At 48.5% G+C, this 20742-nt stretch overlaps 2 protein-coding genes and 1 long non-coding RNA gene across 4 annotated transcripts in view; all 3 read left to right on the top strand.

The window, feature by feature from the left end:
- Positions 1–269: 269 nt before the first annotated feature.
- On the top strand, positions 270–11912 carry INTS15 (integrator complex subunit 15). Of its 2 annotated transcripts, none has more exons than XM_064520560.1 (6): positions 270–677; positions 1442–1663; positions 2853–3018; positions 4857–5384; positions 8256–8295; positions 10244–11912. In XM_064520560.1, the coding sequence occupies exons 1-6, from the start codon at positions 516–518 to the stop codon at positions 10458–10460; spliced, it is 1335 nt and encodes a 444-aa protein (XP_064376630.1). In that variant the 5' UTR covers positions 270–515; the 3' UTR covers positions 10461–11912. The 2 variants fall into 2 exon arrangements, with proteins under 2 accessions (XP_064376630.1, XP_025963551.2); XM_026107766.2 differs by having other exon boundaries at positions 271–707.
- A 670-nt stretch (positions 11913–12582) lies between these two features.
- Positions 12583–20742, top strand: part of NAA60 (N-alpha-acetyltransferase 60, NatF catalytic subunit) — a 28953-nt gene continuing 20793 nt past the window's right edge. Inside the window, exon 1 of the mRNA XM_064520558.1 lies at positions 12583–12752. The gene's annotated coding sequence lies outside the window, so the exon portion shown is untranslated. The remainder of the gene's footprint in view (positions 12753–20742) is intronic.
- On the top strand, positions 13525–16587 carry LOC135329893 (uncharacterized). The gene is made up of 3 exons (XR_010391526.1): positions 13525–14437; positions 15349–15437; positions 16177–16587. It is a non-coding gene; the product is annotated as an uncharacterized LOC135329893 (long non-coding RNA).

Raw genomic sequence — 20742 nt, 5'->3', positions numbered from 1 at the left:
CAGGGCCGGGACCCCCTGGATCAGCCCCGGGGCCAGGCCCACACGAGGGGCTGAGACCCCCAGGATCGGCCCCGGGGCCAGACGCACACCCAGGACCGGGACCCCCAGGATCAGCCCCGGGGCCAGTCCCCGCGGCACAGCCGAGCCCCGCGGCTCGGCCCCAGGCCCGGTGCCGGTGCCGGTGCCGGTGCCGGCGCGGGAGCAGCCCCCCGCCGTTGCGGGCCTGCCGCGGCGGGGCGGGCGGGGCCGCCAGGGAGCGCTGCGCGGAGCGGGCGCCACCTCGCTCGTTTTGGCCGCCGCGGGCCTCCGTAGCGGTCGCCCTCTGCGCGCCTGGGCGGCGGTGGGAGGCCGCGCCGCGCGAGCGGGCCGCGCCGGGCCGGAGCGGAGCGGGGGGCGGCGGGGAGGGCGCGGCGGGGGCAGGCGGAGCGGGTGCGCTGCCCGGCGGGGCCCGTGCGCAGCGCGGCGGGGCGGGCGGGCTGGCGGCGCGGGCGGGCGCCGTGCCGCGGGCGGGCGCCATGAGCGACATCCGGCACTCGCTGCTGCGGCGCGACGCGCTGAGCGCCGCCAAGGAGGTGCTCTACCACCTCGACATCTACTTCAGCAGCCAGCTGCAGAGCGCCCCGCTGCCGCTCGTCGACAAGGGCCCCGCCGAGCTGCTCGAGGAGTTCCTCTTCCAGGTGCCCAAGGAGCGCGGCGCCCCGCCCAAGGTGGGCCCGGGCCCGGGGGCCGGACGCGGCCGCTGGGGAGTGCTGGGGGCTGAGGTCGGCGGGGGGAGCAGGTCAACCCCCGGGGACGCCGTGGGGTGTTGGGAGATGGGCTGGGGGCCTGGGGAGGGGCGCTGGGGGCCGAGGCCGCGGGGGACTGCCCGCAGGCCTCCCGTGCTGCTGCCGGGCTGCGTCAGGGTTTCCAGGGTGCAGGGCCGGGTGCGAGCTGGGGATCAGCGGGAGAGCAGCGGTCAGAAACCATTGCTGCTGGGGGACATAGCGGGTGCACAGGACTGGGGCCCAGTGGGCTGCAGGCCCGGGATTTCACCCCCTAGCTGCCTGGCAGTGCTCTCAGCAGTGTTATTTGGAGGGGGAAGAAGTATTTTTCACCCCAGTCTTGTTACAGGCCTTATCTTTCAGTTCACAGACAGTGTTTGGTTGTACAGCAAGCACCAGGCTTGTATAGCACGCAGTGCAGAAGTCTAGTGCTTTTTTGTGTACCTCGCCAAATGCGGTGGTTGCTTAGGAAGCTTGTATATGTGCCCAGTGCCCAAGAGAGGCTCAGAGATTGTGGAGAGGTGGTAGAGAAGGTCAGGTGTGCAGGCTGCAGTCTAGGCAGCGTTTCTAACGCTTCTGGGAAGCTCTCAGCCTTTGCTGTTCCTGTCTTTCACAAAAGCAACTCTTGGTTTTTTAAGAGCTCTGGTATATTTTGCAGCTTTGCTTCTGTTTTCTTTCAGAGATTAAATTCACTTCAGGAACTTCAGCTCCTTGAGATCATGTGCAATTATTTCCAAGAACAAACCAAGGATTCAGTCCGGCAGATCATTTTCTCGTCTCTCTTCAGCCCTCAAGGAAACAAAGCAGATGACAGCAGGATGGCTTTGCTGGGAAAGCTGGTTTCCATGGCAGTTGCCGTGTGCAGAGTTCCTGTTCTGGAGTGTGCTGCCTTCTGGCTGCAGGTACCGCTTTTGTGCAAACAGGGCAAGCTCCAGGAAGGAATGGGGGAGCGTGTCACAACTGTTAGCAGGTGAACTGTGTCACCTAAGGATCGGTGACAGCTGGCTGGAGTCAGCTGCTGTTCTGTGGCAATTTAAGCCAATGTAACAGCTGGCTGCTGCAGCTGTGTTCACCCCACATCTGTGCTCGTGTTCATTCCTTTGCTCCAGCATTAGGCAGAGCTTTTGCCAATTCGTTTGCCTGCTATGTGGGCAGGAGACAGGTCTTTTTGTCTGCCTGTCTGTTGAAAGGGATCAGGGGATGGTTTGACACGGGAAACAGGAGGTGAGATGAGACCATGGCAGTTCATGGTCACATTGCCCGAAGAAGTGGACTGTGAACTTTGGGAAATAAAGTGTGCTCAATGTGCAAACTTGGGCAGGGCAGAAGAGACGGTGTTTGTCTCTCTGTTGAGATTTGGGCAAGTACCCGTGCCTGTCTTCCATGAATGCAGTACTTCTGGGCTCTCTTCTGTCTCCCTGAAGGATGTCCCCTCCTTACCCCACACAGGTTCCCCACTGTGGACCTTGGGAAGTGCATCTTTGCTGCTGCTTCCCTCATGGAATGTGCACAATTCGGCTGTTTTACAGCAGAACGGGAAGAGCAAAAAGACTGTGCTGGGAGCAGAGGGTGGTAGAAAGGAGACCTTACTGTTTCTGTGGGATCCTTTCTTTCCCATCTGGCGAGGGTTGGTAGAAGAGGAGAGGATGTAACCTGGTAGCAGAAGAGGGTGCAGTTTTTGCAGAACAGAGCTCATAACTGACTTGAGGGTTGGACAGAATTTTTACATATTAAAAATGTAACTCATAGGCAGGGATGCGGCTCAGCTAGTAAAATGTTTCCTTCTAGTGAAAAAGTTGATATCAGAGGTTTTATTTTTAAATTACAATTATATCCTCAACTTGAAATGTCACCATCTATTTTAATACTGTGGGATAGTGACTGTTCCTGAGTGGGTCTTTTATATGCTAAGAGAGAGAGTGTGCTCACATTTTGGGAAAGTGGAAACACAAATGCTGAAACAGCAAAGTGGATGGATGACATGGGCAGGCGCGATGTTTGGGCAAATGAAACTTTAAAGTCGGCTCTCTAGAACTTTCTGTGATTTGGTTTACACTGCTTTTCTTTGTGTGTTATCCTGCATCCCTGCAGCGTACCCCCGCTGTGTACTGTGTGAGGCTTGCTCGGGCTTTGGTTGATGACTACTGCAACTTGGTGCCAGGGTCCATCCAAACATTGAAACAGATATTCAGCGCCAGTCCTCGCTTCTGCTGCCAGTTCATTACATCAGTCACAGCTCTGTACGACCTCTCTTCAGGTAAAATGTTTCCAGGCTACTCTCTCAAAATAAGTGGTACAGTATCATGCAACGTGAATTAACTGTTGAATTCTAAAGACACTTGTTACCATATAACTATTGCCAGAAGCATCTTGGGGTATATGACTGTTACATCAGCTGTCACTGGGGTGAGAATAAAAATAACACCCAGTGGCTGAAGATAGAGTCTTTATTAAAGAAGCAACCATGTAACACAAACAGCAACATCCTCCACAAAGGACAAAGGGTCCTTATTGACTGAGAAACTCAAGGCGTGAAAGCTGGTCTGCCTGGGCTGGAAGTTCCACCTTCCTGTTGAGTGCCAGCTACCCAGCAGATAGACTCAGGGCTGTCTGTCAATCCAGGTCCTCCCAAAAAGGTGAAAAACGTAAATTCTGAATGTTCTCTGTTGAACAGGAATAAGAAATGCAATCAGCTGGTTGTGCAGACCTCCAGTGCACCCTTTCACTGTGTCCATGACCAGCTGTTGATATGACCTGCCTCCAGGTGTTGTTGCCCAAAGAGTGGAAGCATGTGTATGTGTGCAAAATACGATTGATTTACCTTTACTTGCTGAGAGAGAACTTGTGATAGCCTAAGGAACAACCACGCACTAAATGCCAGCTTCCCACTTCATTCAAAAAGGCAAATACTATTTGTGGGAGATAAAGGGAGTGTGTTGCACAGCCTTCTGCAGATAAACAGCTTGGCATTAGTGGGAGAGAGGTCCAGGCTTAGACTTTTTTTTTTTCTTTAAGTGCTTGGTAGCGCTTGTAGCATAATCTTTCTCAATATTTTATATACATGTTGTGTAGCCATTTGAAAGTTCATCCAACTAATTAAAAGACCTGTCAACAAGGAGGTTATAAGAAGTAATTTTTTTTTCCAATTCCTGGACTTCATTGAGATGTTACTGGTTGTACAAGAAAAGGACATTTTCTGTGCTATGTAATTGGGCAGTCTCCGCCATGTTCAGAGAACAGACAGGATTTCGTCACACAGTCTGTATCTATGGTAGTCAGAAGTTTCAGAGAAGGTAAAAACCAGAAAGTGCTGACCCTGGACTGGGTGATTCTGTAGTCCAACTGACTTTTCCCTGTAAGTCATTTCCACCACCAGGTCAAGGTACAAAAGAACTGTGACTCGGTCAGTTCAGTGCTCTGTCCTTTACTGACTTGTACGTGATTCACAACAAAGATAGCGTGCCGAGTCTGGGTAGTCTGCCACCGTGACAGAATGACACACGATTACTGCGAAGTAAATATTTCTGTTGAGACTGATCAAGCTTCAGTTCATGAGCAACTTTTGCTTCTTAGCTGAAACTTTACATAATCCTATAATCCTTTGCCAGTTATGTGATAGTGTTGTCAAGTTAAGTTTTTCCACAAGACGTGCTCATTTACGTGTGTCTTAACAAAAATTAGTTGAATGATTGGGCGGAAGACATGCCAACGAGTTTTGCCTGTTTGCTTTCCCTTCGTACTTTCTCTGGCAAGAGATAAATAGAGACCAAGTTTAGAGGAAGAGTGAGCAGGTGATGGGTGGGAGAGGAAGGAAATGACGAAAGAAGCTTTGTTGTGAAAGGGGTTAAACGTTGAAATGTGGTGAAGTCTTCAGAATTGGTGAAGAAGATGAAGCTGACAAGAATATGGTTATCTCTGGGCAAAAGAACATCTACTGTTGGTGTCTTGAAAAAAACAGCAAAGTTGGGGAGGTTCTGAAATTCAGTTGTGCCAGTGCAGGAAGTGTACGGGTAAGGGATTCGTGACAAAACCACTGTCCTGCGCTTGAGCAAAGAAAGGGCTCTGCTTACTGAGCAATGTCTTTCTTATCTTCAGATGACCTCATCCCTCCTTCGGATCTGCTCGAGTTGATTGTTTCCTGGATCTTTGAAGACCCCCGCTTGATCCTCATTACCTTTCTAAACACTCCTATTGCAGCCAACCTGCCCATAGGGTTTTTAGAGCTTACCCCACTCACTGGACTGATCCGTTGGTGTGTGAAGGCCCCCTTGGCTTATAAAAGGAAGAAGAAAGCCTCTCTCTCCAATGGACACCCTCCCAGCAAAATTGCCAAGGACTCGGCTGCAGGAGATGACAGAGACTGCCATCAGCTGTATTCAAAACTGCATTTAAGTGTCCTGCAGGTTCTTATGATGCTTCAGGGGCACTTAACAGAGAAGAACCTCTATGGGCGCCTGGGGCTAGTACCCTTTGACCACGTGGTTCCACTTGTTGAGGAGATTAACAGACTCTCTGATGAACTAAATCCTCTCAATGCGTCCAAAGAGATCGAACTGGCTCTAGACAGACTGGCTCAGGCTTTGCAGGTGGCCATGGCGTCAGGAGCACTGCTGTGCACCAGAGGTAAGTTGCTGAGCAGGGCTGGCACAGAGCCTGGCAGGAGACTCTTCCTCCAGTGCGTGGGTGGATGTCTGGAGAGGGAGCTTTGGGGTGAGGGGAGTAAAGATCAGCGTGTTGATAGCAGAAGTAGTAGTTTGCTGCTATTAGGAAGAGGTATTAGAGTGACCTGCAGGAAATACTTCAGGAGAAAGACCTGGATGGGGGAGTAAGAAAGGATAAATCATTGATGCAATTGACTGTAGAAAATCGGTTGGTTTGCAAAGCTGGAGAAGAATTGACCTTCTTCCTTGCAGTGTGTGGAAGGGGTTTATTTCTGGGCATCTGACATGGGATTACATTTGACCTCCTTGGGGCCCATACAAAATCGGGAATGTTATGGTTGATGTCAACACAAAGAGAGAAAGACTTTGTTGCCTGCTTTGATCCCTCGGTAAATCAGACATGATCTCAGTTATCTGGTCCTGAACTGCAGTGTCTCCAAGCTGACCTGCTCTGTGGGGTCCTGCTGTGGTCATGCGTTAGAGACCTGCATTCTCCTCCGAACTCTCCCTGTTTTGAAAAAGCAATTCTGAGAGCAGCCACTGGCAAGCAAAGGACAAACGTGTCCCATGGAACAGCAGAAGCTGTCCCACTGTGCACATCGAAAGCTTAATTTCTTTTCCTGCCGGCTCTGCAAGCTTTCTCTGGAGCATGAAAGGTGATGCCCAGGAGCCAGAGAGACTCTACTCTGGGTAAGGTTGTACAGTCTCAGTGTCCAGCACAGCTGTACTGGCTACCTAGGGCAGTGTTGTGGCCTGGAACCAGAGGCAGCAGCAGACTGTTATAATTCATAAGCTAGAGTGCTCTGCTAGGTGTGTGAAGCCTGCGGTTCTTCACGTTTTCTTCGTTAAAACTGCCTGGACCAGCTTTTAACAGATACAGGAAATTATACGTGTATCTTCCTTTAGCTCTGAGCAGGGGTGGAGCTTGCTCCCGTCTGCCTAAATTTGCTCTCCAGGACAGCCACTTTCCTCCAAAGCAGTTTGGGGCAGGAAGTTGCTTGTAGCTATTTAAAAAGCATTGTTTAATTGTGTTTCAATTCGACTCATCTCTGAGTTTGCCTGAGCTGGAAGAGAGACATGAAGTAGACGATGAGGTGGGTGTGTTAGACAAGGAATCACAAAAGCAAACCAAAGCTCCGTTTATCTGGAACTTCTGGGCTTTCATTTCTCCTTTAATGAGACTGTGTTGTGTGTACATCTTTATTTGAACTTAGTAAAGAAACCTGTTCCTGTAGCTTTCGTTGGTCTTTCCTGTTTCCAGGAACAGTTCTCTCTGAAAGACCTGCAGAAATCAAAAGGGGAAGCATCTCAGCACAACAGAGTCAGGCAGACCTACTGTTTTCTTGAAACAAACTGTATTGAAAACAGACAACTCTTAGCACAGCAGTGAAAGGCTTAAGGTGTCCTAACAGTCCAGGACTTCTGATGTCTCATCATCTCCTGCCTGTGGAGAGCAGCCTCTGCCTAAGCAGATGCCTGAGGCTTTTGCTCTGGCTGGAGCAGTGCTGCCAAATCTCCATGTTTTCCTTTCTCTTCTTTCATTCAGGACCTCTGTGTGTAGTAAGAACAGGCAGAAAAGTGGAGTCTTTTGAGTTGATGGCTTCTTTAAGCTATGTTGTTCTCCAGCTATTCACTTGGTCCATTCTGAGCACTTGCTCTTATTGTAGAAGTGGAGAGTAGTTCAATATAAGTAGCAGCTGAAATACCAGTTAATTGTATTTTGGGAGTAGGTTTATCTACAAAAGTAGGAGCTTGGTCTCAAGCTATTCGTGAAAGGACTCAAGCAATGGGAAGTGTTTTGAGTAGTGCTTTTGGTAAATACTTTGTGTGTGTTTATATTTATATATATATATGTATATTTATATATATAATATGTATCTCTGAAAGTCCACTGAAAGGAATATTTGTCATTGCATGGGACCAAGGCAGAGATGGGAACAGCTCCCAAAGGAGTGAGGCATACAAGTATTGCCAAGAAATGTCCTGGAAAAGAAACTAAGATGGGGATAAAAGGAGCAGTGCAATTTTTTTTGGTAGACCTTGATAATAAACAAACTTTCTTATACTAACACTCTTTCTAATAATAAAAAAAAGTCTGTTAGGTAAGGTTTGCCTTGCTTTTGACATGATGCCTTTCTAATCGTAAATGCCGTATTCTTTGGGCAGTGCTAATCGTAAATGCCATATTCTTTTGGCCACACCTTGTATTGCGTACATCTTTCTACTTATTGATGGATCTGTTTTCCTGTGGCTAGATCACTTAGCTATTTTGCTGACAGTCAGCTGAGTCCCAGTTCTCAGTGCTGTAGATTCTGACAATCATCTTGTCTGAACTATTTCCAAATTCTGGAGCTCTTCTGTTATCTGGGGAGTTCTGCAGCATCTAATGCTTCATACGGCAGATCAAGCGGTGATTTTAAGTGCAGTGAGTTGGGACCTGTTGTTTCCCTTGGCAGCAGCTTTATGTTAAGTATGGCAGTGGTTGCAGTGAGGGTGTGCCAGCTGCAGTCACAGGTGGGCAGGGCTGTGTTTAACCTGCTGCAAATTCTGTACAAGCCTTGGTCTGCCTTGAAATGAAGCTGCTTTTCCAACGTGACTGTGTAAGTTAAATGCAGAGCGTATAATAAAGTGTCAAGTGCAAAAAGGTGAGGTAATAGCTGGTGAGACAGAGAAGCATGTTGTCTCCTACCAAAGTTGTCCTCCTGAGAATGGTGTTCTGGATCTACTGATCAATGAGGCTTTTTCAGTAATCTCACTTTCCTAGAAAGGAGAACAGAGAGGTAAATTGTTGAATTTCTGCTTTATGCTTATTATGTCTTCTGTTCTCTTTCAGATGACTTGAGAACTGTATGCTCCAGGCTACCACATAACAAGTAAGAGACCTTTCTATAGCTCTATTCATATTCCGAGACATCTACTTAAGGGCTGTCAAGACAAAATCCATGTGAAAATACGTATTTACTTATGGAAGTTGGCCTTTATTCAGACACAGTTTTAAGCTCAGTATGAAGATAAAGGTGGCAGATAGTACTGGTCACTTCTTGCCTTGAGCTCTGTGGAGCTCCTAGTCCTGCAGGCTGGAGGCTTCCAGTGACTCCCTCAACATAGACGGTTTTGCCCAGCCTGTGTCAGAACAAATGAATAGAAGAGGAAAATGGAATTACAGCTTGCAAAACTACCCAAAGTTGTCCCATCCCAGGTTGTTCACTTATTGTACCTGACCCTCAGCTTAACTGCACTTTGCTTCTTACCTTTTATCCTTACCAAATTTCTAGTCTTAATATTAACTAGAAATGTTCCAATATGGTTGTCTAAAACTGGCTTCTATATTGGAAAATTATTTACTTTCTAATATTGGTATTTTAACTATGGGCTTAACACAGCTTGTTGGAAACTCTAGTTGTGGCAAAGGCTTCATGTAGATTAAATCCTGTCCCCTCAAGAATCATTTGTGCTCTGAGGACTCCTGCTTTTTTTGCAGATGGAGACACTTGATGAATCCGTTTTACTGGTGTGCGGCTAGGGCTTTCCTCTGCCAGTACAAGGGATGCTCTGGAGAGGGAACTTGTAGCTGCTGTCTCCAGGTGGAAGTGGGGTGCTGGCAGATTTGAAGAGCTGGCCCTCATTCCTCTTGAAGAGCCCAGATAGCTACCCTGAGCTCAGTGTGAGCTAACTTGCCTGGCTTTTTGGGCCGGCAGCCCTCATGTACGCGAAGCCCCAGGCTGGCAGGACGATGGTTGCCTGCGCTGGAACAAGCTAATTGAGCTCTTCAGTGCAGCCCATGCCTATTTTTCTAACACTGAACAGCCATGACCAAAAGAGCATTACTGCAGCAAAAGCAGGACAAAAATTCAGCTAAAAAAGCTCTTGAGGAGAATTTCCTCCCCCAAAAGCCAGATTCTGTGCAGTCTGTGGTCTCTGTGCTGATGCGCGTGTTGTGAGAAGTTGCACCCAGCTTGATGTTTCATGTTTTGACATGTGGTTCGTGAGGAGCAGAGAAATAGGAACATTCAAAAGCAGGCTAGTTGCCTTTGGAAGGACAGAAGCTGCCAGATCTCATTTCTGCCAGAAGCAGTGTTTTTTAATAAAAAGGCAGAAGATGAGGCCCATTTAAGTGAGAAATTGTTGCAAAGTAAAAATGAACTTAAAACACTTAAAAAGGAACAAGACTTTAAGGAAAGAAAACCTTAGCAGACATCCACCATCTGCCTGAGCACAGAGACTGATACTCATCGCTCTGTGCTTGCTCCTCTTATTTGTGTGCTTTTGACGTATCCACAAATGAACGGTGGTTTAACCCAACAGCTCTTTCAAAACCTGAATTGTCGCATGATTTGAAATGTGGTTGGCATCGTGAACTCTCACTGTTTCTGGTTCCTCCAGCATGAGCTATCAAGGCCATTGCTCAGGCACTGGAAGCAGGGACATGATCTTTCTGCCTGGGTTCCTCACTAGCAGCAAGGCTTGATTCCAAGAGCTGCGGGCCTTCTGGGGACGGCTTCGTAGTCTTCCCAGACAGGTACTCCAAAGTATCTGTCCCTTAGTTAAGTGGTACCAGAGCTTGCTGTTCCCTGCTGAACTAGAAAGCGAGTCCCACTAGCTGTCGGTTACTTTGAGAGGTGCCTTGTTGCAAAGAGCAACTGTGCTTTAAAAAAAACCAGTCTGCGGGAAGCTGCAGGGAGCATAATTGAATCACTGTCCACTTGCCTGTCAACACTGGTAATGAATTGTCTGAAGAATCAGTCCCTTGTGGGCTACAGAGAGCCACTACAAAAGCCTTCTCGAAATAATGCTTATGACTGTCTGAATTTCTCTTCACAGCCTGCTCCAGCTGGTGATTTCGGGTCCAGTACAACAGCCAACCCATGGCGCTCTGCCACCAGGATTTTATCCTCATATCCATACTCCTCCTCTGGGCTATCCTGCGCATGCAGCACACCCTGCGTTACCTGCACACCCGGCGCACCCGGCGCTCCCGGCTCACCCCGTACAAACGTTTATACCGGGAATGACATTCCCGTACAGACCTATTCGCTAAAAATTAGACTGTAAAATGTAACCAGTTTCCCTTAGCTTCAGGAAGCCTCGCAGAGGAAACAAAATGTTCCAGGAACCACATTCTTCCTCTTCGGTCTAAAGCTGAGCCGTGCCTGCGTTGAGGGATCAGCCCTTCACGAGCAGCGGAGACGCACACCGGTAGGCTGCACTCGCTTTGAGTGCGCGATGCAAATACGAAGGCAGATCGTATGGATGAAAGGAGGGGCCTGGAAACAGGCAACAAAAACTCCAAACCTCTGGAGAGCGTGGAATTTTTTAACCCACTTTGTTTCGTTTAATCAACCAAGAATGTTACATTTCTTGAACATGTTTTTTTTTTTTTTTGAGTAGCCCCTGTCTGTTTACTGCATGGTGAAACCAGATAATCTGGCTCTACACGTAAGAGGGCCAGAAGGAAAGCCATAAGATTTTCAAGCTAGTCCACTCCAGCCTGTCCATTTCTCTGTAAATGTTTGTGTCTATAGCTACAGAGTATGTGTACACTGTATATTTTTGGAACACAAATGTTTGCTTCAGAAGCACAAACTAGAGTAAAACAGCACTTCCTATTAAAGGAAATTATTTCAGAAGTGTGAAACAATTTTGCCCCTTTATGCTTCAAATAGGGATTAGAAGGTCCAGCTTGTTAGGCCTGTGCTAGGGAGGGAGCGTAATTCCTTTACGGCACAAATATCCTTTCATCCTACAGGCTTTTGAAACGTCCTCTTAACGCACCCCAATCAGTAAGTTTGGGAAGCTTAGGGGTGAGATCCGGCAGGTTTATCTAACGCTATCTGGCAGAAACGGTCGAAGGCTTCTGCAGCGTGCCAGCCGCTGCTAGGCAAGGCACAGCCGCGCACCGAAGCGTCCTCGGAAACGTGGCAGAACTGCTGGTGTCACTACAGGAAAATATGCAGTCCAGCCCCTTTAGTTGAGCTCTTTTCTGTCCTTTTATCCATGCTGCGATTCTCTGAGCCCCTTCTGCAGGGTACAAAAGCAAGGAAGAAGATCCATTCTCTGTGTCAGTCACTTATTACAAAGACTTCAAATGCCGATGCGACTTCGGTCGCCTGCTTGCTGCAATCGCGGGGCAAGTTAGTTGGTGGCTGTGACTTGGAGAGTGTCGTTTGCGTGAAACGGCTGGAAAGGAATCTGCCTTTCCCTGGAAAGGGAAGGGGAATCGCTCTGTAGAGCTGAACAGCAAGGAGAACCCTTAAAAACGTGTAGTTTCAGGATTAGAGTAATTACTAGTGAGCATCCAGGAGTGTGAAAAGCTGTCTCAGTGCCTCTTCCCATGTATTATTTTGGGAAACTGCATGAAGTGGTGAAGAGCAGGTTGTGACACTGATATGTTACCGAATTCCATGTTGTTTGCCCAGCTTTTGTACTCAAGGATGGATCTCTACCTTAAAATTTTGCATTTAATTAAAAACTTTGATTTTTTTCTTTTGAATTTTGCTCCCTTCCTTGAAGCGTTTGGGGTCGTCGCTGTTTCGTAACCTTCCTTCGCTTTGGAGCCTCCAGGCTGCCGGCGCCGCGACGGCTCTTCCTGTCCGCTGTGGTAGCCGGCGTAACTACGTCCGTTCCCAGCGGGAGCGGGGCTCCTGGCCGTTCCCAACGGGAGCGGGGCTCCTGGCTCGGCCGCTGCTGGGGGAGGAAGGCGAACGGCACCGGGGCCGCGGCTCGGTCCTGGCCGCCCCTGCGAGCGCCGTGATGGGGAGCAGACGGGGAAGGAGTTAACGGGGTGGAAGCGGCAGGCGATGCCGCGGGAGCCCCTCGGAAACGCCTCACGCCGTGCTCCCCTTCCTTCCCGGTAGAGGTGCGAGGAGCTGGGCGCTGCCGCACCGGGCACCGGTTACCGGTGCCTGCGCTGGGGGGGGGCGGCCTGGGGCCGGTAGCGGGCGCGGCAGCGGGGCTGGACGCCCGGGGCCCGCCCCGGGGAGCCCGTACGGGCAAAGCCCGGCCCGGTGCCCGCCCCGGGGGCGCGCGCGGCTCCCCTCCCGCAGCCCCGGGTCGGCACGTGCGCGCCGCGGCCACGTGGCCGACGGGGGCGGGGCTCCCCGCCGGGGGGCGGAGCTCGCCGCCGGCGCGCGCCCCCCTCTGCGCAAGCGCCGCCGGCGCTCGTCACGTGCCGGGCGCGCAGCCTATGGGGAGCCGCGGTGTTGCGGGGTGCGCGGGAGGAAGCGTCCGCCGCGGTCCCGGCCCGCTCCCGGCCCTCTCGGCGGCCCGGCATGCGCTGAGCGCCCCCGCCCCTGCCGCAGCGCGCCCGCCCGGCGGCCGCCGCCCCTCCGAGGTGAGAGCCGGGGCCCGTCCCGGGGAAGGAGGCCGGGGTCGCCAGGGTCGCGGTGGCGGCCCCGGGCCGGGCTCTGGCAGCGCTGAGGCCTCCCGGGCCGGGCCGGGGCGGGTGGCGGAGGCGGCGTGGCCGCGGGAGGGTGGCGGAGGCGGGCTGGGCCGCGCTGGGGCTGCGCGGGGCGCCGTCGCTCTCCCCGCCCGGGCCGCCGCTCCGCGGCCTGGCCCTCCGTTCTGCCGCTGCCGGCTGCGGCGCGTGTTCCTGCCGCGAGCGGCTCGTCCCAGCCTAGCCGGGCCCGAGCTGGTGTTTCCTGGCGTTGCCCCGTGAGTCAGGCCCTGGCGGGGCAGATGTCCCGACGTAGGGGCGGGACGGCCCCTTCTGTTATGTGGGGTTTCTTAGTGCCTGAGTTTAACGTGGCAACTGTGTAAGTGCCTGTTTGGAAAACAACATAATTACGTTGGCATAACTGTGTCCCTTGGGCTATTAAAAAAAATCCAAACTCCAGCTGAAGTCAGTTTGCTGGCACTGCTCTGTGCGAGGATGCGGCTGTGCCAACAGAAGAGAATGGTTTTGGGCCTCGGTGGAGACTTAGAAGGTCCCACAGCTATGCTTACAGCCCATTCCTTCGCTTGGCGTGCTCTGCATTAGGGGGCTCAGCCAACTGGGTAGTGTAAATAGCGCATTTCAATTTTCTTTCTTTATAGCAGAGTTTTCCTTAGGAGGACTGGAAATACTCCCCGCCTCACTAAATCTAGCTACTTCTTTCCTTGTGCGGAAACTGCTTTTGCTCTCCAGGCTGCTCTGCTCTCTCTTTGCAGCCTGATGCTGGGATCGTGGTTGAAAAATCACCCCAGCTGGCTCAAAACTATTTAACAGTTCACAGCAAGACAACGCTTTTCTGTGCTTTGCCTTACACAAGTACTGTGTCCATTTGAACCTGCCTGTAGAGTCTTAGCGGAGAGAAACTAATTGGTCAGCTCTGTATCTAAGCAGGGTAACAGCTGAATATTTTTGCAGACTGTGTCATGAGGTCTTTAATCACAGCTTATTAAACTAATCTCCAAATGTTGTCCAGAGGACAGTACTCCAGTGGCACAGTGCTCCCTGCCAGCTGTTAGGGAACGGTCACAGCGGGCTCAGGCAGAAGCCTGCTGCCCTGTTCAATTCCTTGGGGCACAGGCAAATGAGGTGCACGGCGGTGGATTACGCGTGTGCTATCTGCATGACAAAAATAGCAGCTCTGACCACCCTAAATACTAAAAGTGTTGCGTCTTTCTGTGTCATATGAGAATTGCTATGACTGATATCCATTAGGCGATGGAGTACTGACTGTTTCAGCCTCTTCTCTTCCTCGTTAAGCAGCAGTGTGAATGTGTAACGTGCAGGTGTCACCAAGCCCTCTGGTAACGGAAATGTCTGTGAGTAACAGGGGTACGATTACAGTTACAGCGTGTGCAATGCTACATAACAGCCTGTTTTTTCACCGTAGAGCGCTTAGGCTCTTACTAAAGCTGCGTATTTTCCTCCTCTCGCAGAGGTGGGCGGTTGTATTTGACTCAATTTGAATGGGCGTCGATTTACCATAGGGGTTGCTGTGTCCAGTCCAATCGTGACTGAACTGAAATATAAATCTTTGACATTCAATTGTGATTACAGATGTCAAATGCTTGTGACTCTCGTCTCCTGTGGTAAGCCGTTCAAACATTTAATTATGTTTGGTACACTGAGTTTGAACTTTCTTAACCTGCTTTTTATCTGTTGTCGTTCGTTCTGCCTGTGTCTGTTATACTAAAGCACCTCTCAGTATCAGATAGCTTGTGCTAGACGTACATGCTTAAGGCTCATGGTAAGGTCTCCTCTGAACTTTGGCCATTCGCTGCAGCTATTCTCCCTGCTGCTGAGAACTGTGTGGATTATTTTATTGATAGATATATAGAGTTAAGAAACCTTTATATTATAAAGGACAGCCGCACTAGCTCAGACCAAAGGCTTTCCAGACTGCTGTCCTGTTTTGTCCTCTCTGCTTATTCTGATGATTCCCAGTATCCTATTTTGACTGCTGCTGAGCAACAAACTAATGTTCTCAGGGAGCTATCTGTGAGAACTTGGGTTTTTTCCTCGCGATGGTTAACACAAACTGGAATTGTTTGCTTTTCTCCAGCGTGCATTCCTTTTTACCCACAAACATACAGACTTTATCTGTCTCTTCTTTTTTTTCCCCCTCTTTTGGCATCCTAAGAGTCTTTTACAGCTGTGAACAGCTTCAGATTTTACAGTCCTGAAAAATCTGTGTCTTATCCCAAAAGCATCATGAGTAAATTGTGTTGCATATCCATTTGTTTGTTCTTCCATCTAGTTTTTGTGATCCGTTGCCCAAATAATAACTAGTAATATCTCCTTATCCATTTGGTTTGAGCTTCGTTTACTTTCTTTTAGTCCATCAGGGACTCTCCCTTTATCCCACAACAGTTTAGGTTCCACAAAAGCCTTTATGGGTATGCTTCTGGTAGCTTTTTGGGGAATCCTAGCATGCTGTATTTTTTTAAATAAGTCACTTAACTGTAATAGATTTCTTAGAAGTGATCTTCTTTTAATGAAGCAGGTGACTCTCTCCCAGCATGTCGTAATCGAAGTATGAACCCTCTTCATTTACAAGATAACCCTGGAATAGCTTCAAAATGATTAACGGTAGGACAGTGCCTGGTTCCAGGCTATTTTTAAGTAGATAGTTTTAATCTTGCAGGTTAGAAAAGCAGTTTTGTTATGTCTTGTAAGTTGGTGCTTTAATTAGTCTCTATATGCCTGGTAGCAAAGGAGGAAACATACAGTAGTGTGTTGAGCAGTATTCTGATACATTGTTTTGTTGTTTAAAATAGCTGCTGCTGTTTCTCTCCCTCAGCTGGTTGCTTGAGCTGCTAAAAACAAGTTGGCTCAATATGTGTGAGTAACAGCAAGGTTGCCGAGAAACTGCTCCTTTATGAATGCCACCAAAAAAAGAAAATGTGACGTTGTTAATTTTTGTTTCTTTCCTAAACCATGAGTGGTATTGTCATGTCCTTTGGTATCTAGGATAGCCTAAGATGTCATGAAATATTGTGGGAACTGCCAGTGGAATTCAGAAAAATGATCTTTTATAGCTGGAAGCTGAAAGAGGCTTCAAATTAACATGTATATTTAATTTTGTTAATGAAGTCTAGTACTTGTTTTCACATCTGTTATCTCTTCCCTGGTAAAGGCTTGTCTTCGTACGTATGTGGTTTGGTTTTTTGCTTTGTTTTTTGTTTCTTTCAGTGCTATGAATATCAGTAGTGGGGCAATATAATCTGATACATTAGTCAGTCAGTGCTGGAATTTCAGCCTGTTGTTTGATGCGAACTGAAGCTGGTGCTGTCACCCAAAAAGCCATCCCCTCTCTGTCTCCTTTCAGCCTTTCCTCCCCGCTGTCTCCCCTCTCCTCGCCCAAGTCATTTCCCAGCATAATTTATGGGGTGAGCGGGAGCCGATGAAACCGTGGCTGTGAGGACCGACTCTTGATGCCAGTGCTGATGCAGATACCTGTTGAACTGCAGTTTTAGTGCACGCTTGGGGACTTCCCTGCGAGTAGCTTGCGGAGCTGCTTCGGGAGTCCTCGCGGCCATGCCTTCCTGCTTGTCGCAGGCGTGCTCTGGCGGAGGCGGCGTTCAGCGACGCACTTGACTTTCTCCTGGTAACTTGGTGGTGTTGGCTGCTGTTAATGCTTCGTTCTTCTGATGTTGAGCTCTTAAAGAAGCGATTGGCACCAGTTGTTCAGCATAATGGCAAATAAAGTTCTCTCTTGTCTGGGCACCTCCTCAATAAACTCGAGTTAAACGCTTAGTCTTTATTAGATGAGCATCGCTCCTGTTTTTCTGTGTGTGGTTGTGTATGTATTTTGGTGTGTGTCTGTCTGTCTGTCTTTAACGCCAGTCAGTGTGCCATGTGTCATAAATGCAGCGTGTTGCAAACAGGCTTAGTCTGATGTCTTCCACGGCTTCCCTGCCACACACCCCCTGTCCCCTTTGCAGAAAGGTGGGAACTGGAGTCAGTCAGTTTTCACACATGAGCTTTTAAATCAGTCTTGAGTTTCTCCTTTTAACCTGGTCACTGGGCGTGTAAGAGCAGATATCGATGCAAGAATCCATGTTAAATGGTACTAGCTTAAAGCAATAGCAAAGCTTTTTGGTGTTGAACCAGTCTCTACTGCTAGAAGACCCATGTGAGGAAGAAAGAGCCATGTTGGCTCAAATTTAGAAATGCAGGGTCTGGGAGCACAGAGAGGATGGGGAGCATGTCTGCCAAGCAGAGAGAGAATGTTCTTTTCTGGCTCCTCGGGTGTGTGGTGTTTTGTGCGGGGCTTTTTTGTTTCGTCTTGGTTGGTTTTGGCACCTTGTTTGCAATAGTCTCTTAAAAAAAGAAATTACTTGTTAGTGTCTCCTGTAATGGTGTGTGCAGAGTGACTAGGTCTTACTGATAGCTGCGTGTTGCTGCTCAGTGATGAAGACAGTGTCTGGGAAACGGAGGCAGGTTCACAGTTTTCTTATCCCAGCGTTAGTGCTGCACGGGGTTGAAATTCTAGCTGCTTTTTCTAGTTGCTGTATACATATACATGTATGCATGTTTGTATACACGTATAGCTGCTTATTGTAATTCTGGAATGGCAGTGGGCCTGCGTACATGGCGAGGAGTTTGGGGTTCTGTTTTCTTTTTCCTTTTTCCTTTTCTCTTGGTGAAATAGCTGCCTATTGGAAACTTGCTGTCTTCAGCATTTGCCAAATATTAAATCTCTCCACTAGCTAGTTCTTGTCGTAAATGTGGCTTTACTGCGACCCTTCGGTTTTAACTCCCTGCAGCGTGACTGTCGCAAAGCAGATTTTCCTTTCCGTGTCTTAGCAAGAAAAGATTTAACAGCAAAACCCTCTTAGTGATTCTTGTTCACCGTTCCCTGGAGGAGCTGCTGTATCTGGGGCAGCAAAGAGCTGTGCCTTTTGCAGCATGCTTTAAAGACGCTTTATTCTCATACCAGCTTCAGCGAAACCCACAGCTTCAGTAATGTAACCAGAGCTACAGGGTAGAAGAGGAGTCCGGAATGTGACTTGCACTCCAAAGATTAATATTTCTTCTGCTGGAAGGTTAATAAATCAAACTCCACGTGTGCAGAGGATCAGGGATATAAGTATAACAGGATTTCACTAACAGTAAGTGTTTTCATTTCAAATAAATGGCCACCACTGGCTGTGCAGGTAGAATTGCCTTTTGCCTGCTTGTTTCTTAATATCTTTCTGGTGGCTGTTTGAAGTTCTGATTCTTTGTGGCAGGAGGCCAAAGTGTTAATAACTGCGATTCTGTGTACTTGGCTTTCAGGGTTATAGTCCAGGTGCTGTGGTGTGTACGCCTCAGTTTGGGCACGGTGCAAAAATGAAGTTGAGAGCTGGGGACAAGGCGTGAACGTTGTCTGCAGAATTTCAGCGCTGGGGAAGGACTGGCCCGGAGGAGAACCTCTTGGAGAAGGGCTGAGTGCCAGCGTGGGTTTTCCCGGGCTGTGCGTGATACCGCTGCCTTCGTGGCCTGAACTGATTTACTGTAGAGGAGGGTTCAGGCACTGACAAACTCCTTTCTCTATTAAAATATCCACTAGGGAAGCTCGTTAGTGCTTCGGGGCACGCTTCTGAGGCGAGTGGGCTCTGCATGCTGGGTGCTGGACTAACGGTGTATCTTAAAGATGTGATAGCCTGGGAGATCTTGCAAGGCGAGCGAGGTGAGAAGGGCAGTTCTGTGCATGGAGATAAGCTGTTACTGAAGCGATATAAATGCGAAGGAGCACAAAGTCTAGAGCTAATGCATGTAACCGCGTGGCAAGTGGTGTATGAGGGGCTCTTAGGCCAAGTGCTTATGGTTTTGGTAGAAATCAGACAAATGTAATCCCTAGATCAAAAGGACTGTGGGCTATTGTCGGATGACATAAGCTTCAGCACCCGAGCCTGTTCCAGCCATATTATTACATAATTTTACGCCTTGGTCTGAAAATAAGTGGTTATGTCCTGGATTTGCCTTTAAAACAATCTCTCTCTTGCTCCAAACATCAGTTTCAGCTAATCTGGGAAGTTAAGTGAAGGCATTGCATCATATAGGATGCAATGGCTGCTGTAAGAATCAAGGTGGAAGTAGCACTGTTATATTTGTGGCTGTGAATGCCAGGCTGTAACGAGTTTGCATACTATATTGGAAACAGAACCAGATCATCTGGGTTTTCTGTATTTATTGCTTGTCCCAAGCGAGTCTGAATGTGATTTGTAGAAGGAGCAGAAGCATTATGTGAAATAGATAAAGGGAGTGCAATGAACACCTAACAGCGAGTGGATATGCCTGTATTGCATTCGTGGAAGAGGTGATTGCATGAATGTAGAGAGCATGTTTAATACCTGAACTTTCTAGTTTAAAGTCACGACTTACCCAGGGAAGGCAGGGCTGTGCAGCTTGTGTGTGCGGGTGAGAGCCACTTTTGATCTCAGTTTCAGGAATGTCTCCAGTAAGCTATCATAAAGATATTATCTGTTTTACCTCTTATTAAAGGAGAAACAAAAGAAATCCATCTTAATAAGTTCCTTTATTTTGCAGTAAATAGGGAGAGGAAAATACTCCAAAGAAACGTCATTGGTAAGTGTGTTAATAGGCCCTAAAGAACTAATTTCACAGCTGAAAGTCATTTTGATTCAAGTTCATGTCTGGATTTCTGACACATTATACTGCAGATAGAAGGCAGAGCTCTGATAATCCTTTGGGGACTCTTCCTGCAGCACTTTTGTCTTAGTAATATCTCTTGATCGTCATCAGGATCTTCCTTAGGTGTTACAGGAGCAGAGACATTCGCTCCTGCACCACCTGTGTCCGGTGGGATTCTGCCGCTGGGGATGCGTCTGAACTTGACGCTGTTGTGCTGGAGAAGGAGACCACCCTACAGCATCACTGCCTTTGGGTGGACAAAGATCTAGTCTGGGCTCAACGAGTGAAGAGATTTGCTCTTCACTGAGATGGCACTGTGGTCCTGAGCTACCTGATCCAAGTTGGATTAAACCAGGTGATCTCCAGAGGGTCCTTCTAACCTAAATTTTTTGGTTCTGTGATGAGACTTGAGTAGTATTTAGGTATCTAATTCACAATGGGAACAAGTACCTAAATATATATTTTTTGAATTTAGCTCCTGTTGCTTTGATAAAGTTGCCTTAAATTCTAGAATTGCCTCTTGGAGATTCTTAATAGTGAGTTCATAATGTTTTCAAATGCAATAGCAATTTTATTGTATTAAATAAAAGGAGCTTGATAACAGGGATATCTGTGTGGAACATTCCCTGCGAGACCGGTAACCTAAAAATGCAGTAAGCTCAAAATGAAATGCAGGAGGGAAATCTGTACTGCTTTGTCAGATTTAGACCTTCGGCTGGCTCAAATTGAATGGTTTAATGTAAATCAAATCCCCAGTGCCAGATGGTGCAGGGTAGAGACGCTCGTAGCTGTGAGAATTCTTGCTGGCTCTCGAAGCAATACTCCCCAGGCAATAGCAAAGTTCACGTCTGTTTTGAATACCGTGTTGCTCAGGCACAGCTAACGCGCTCCTATCCCGCATTTGGGTGAGCTCTTAAAACTCTGTCGGGGCTTTGCCTGCTGCTGTTTATTTGCAGTAGAGAGGATGCCAGATGTCATAAACTTCTTTTTTTTCTTCTTCTTTCCTGGAAATGTTATCTTGCTTGGATTTGACGACTGTCCATACAGAAGTCGCGGGTTTGGTAGCAGGACTGGAGCAGTAGCTCTGAGGAGGTTACCAGTCACCAGGAGATCCTGGTGGGGCTCGTTCTGCATGCCTGCAAATCTTCCACAAAGTGGAAGCCGTTCCGGGCTTGTGCCAAGCAGATGGTCTGCTCGTGTAAAACGCAGCTACTGTGCACACATCCGTCCCTGAAATTCCGCACGAGGCAGAGAG

The sequence above is a fragment of the Dromaius novaehollandiae genome, chromosome 14 (genome assembly GCF_036370855.1).
Source record: "Dromaius novaehollandiae isolate bDroNov1 chromosome 14, bDroNov1.hap1, whole genome shotgun sequence".
NCBI lineage: Eukaryota > Metazoa > Chordata > Aves > Casuariiformes > Dromaiidae > Dromaius > Dromaius novaehollandiae.
This window is presented reverse-complemented; position numbering and strand designations above follow the sequence as displayed.

Coding starts and splice junctions, on each gene's coding strand:
- INTS15 (XM_026107766.2), top strand. CDS start 516: ATGAGCGACATCCGGCACTCGCTGCTGCGGCGCGACGCGCTGAGCGCC. Junction 1,664..2,852: donor GTGCTGCCTTCTGGCTGCAG/GTACCGCTTTTG, acceptor GCATCCCTGCAG/CGTACCCCCGCTGTGTACTG. Junction 8,296..10,243: donor TCCAGGCTACCACATAACAA/GTAAGAGACCTT, acceptor TTCTCTTCACAG/CCTGCTCCAGCTGGTGATTT.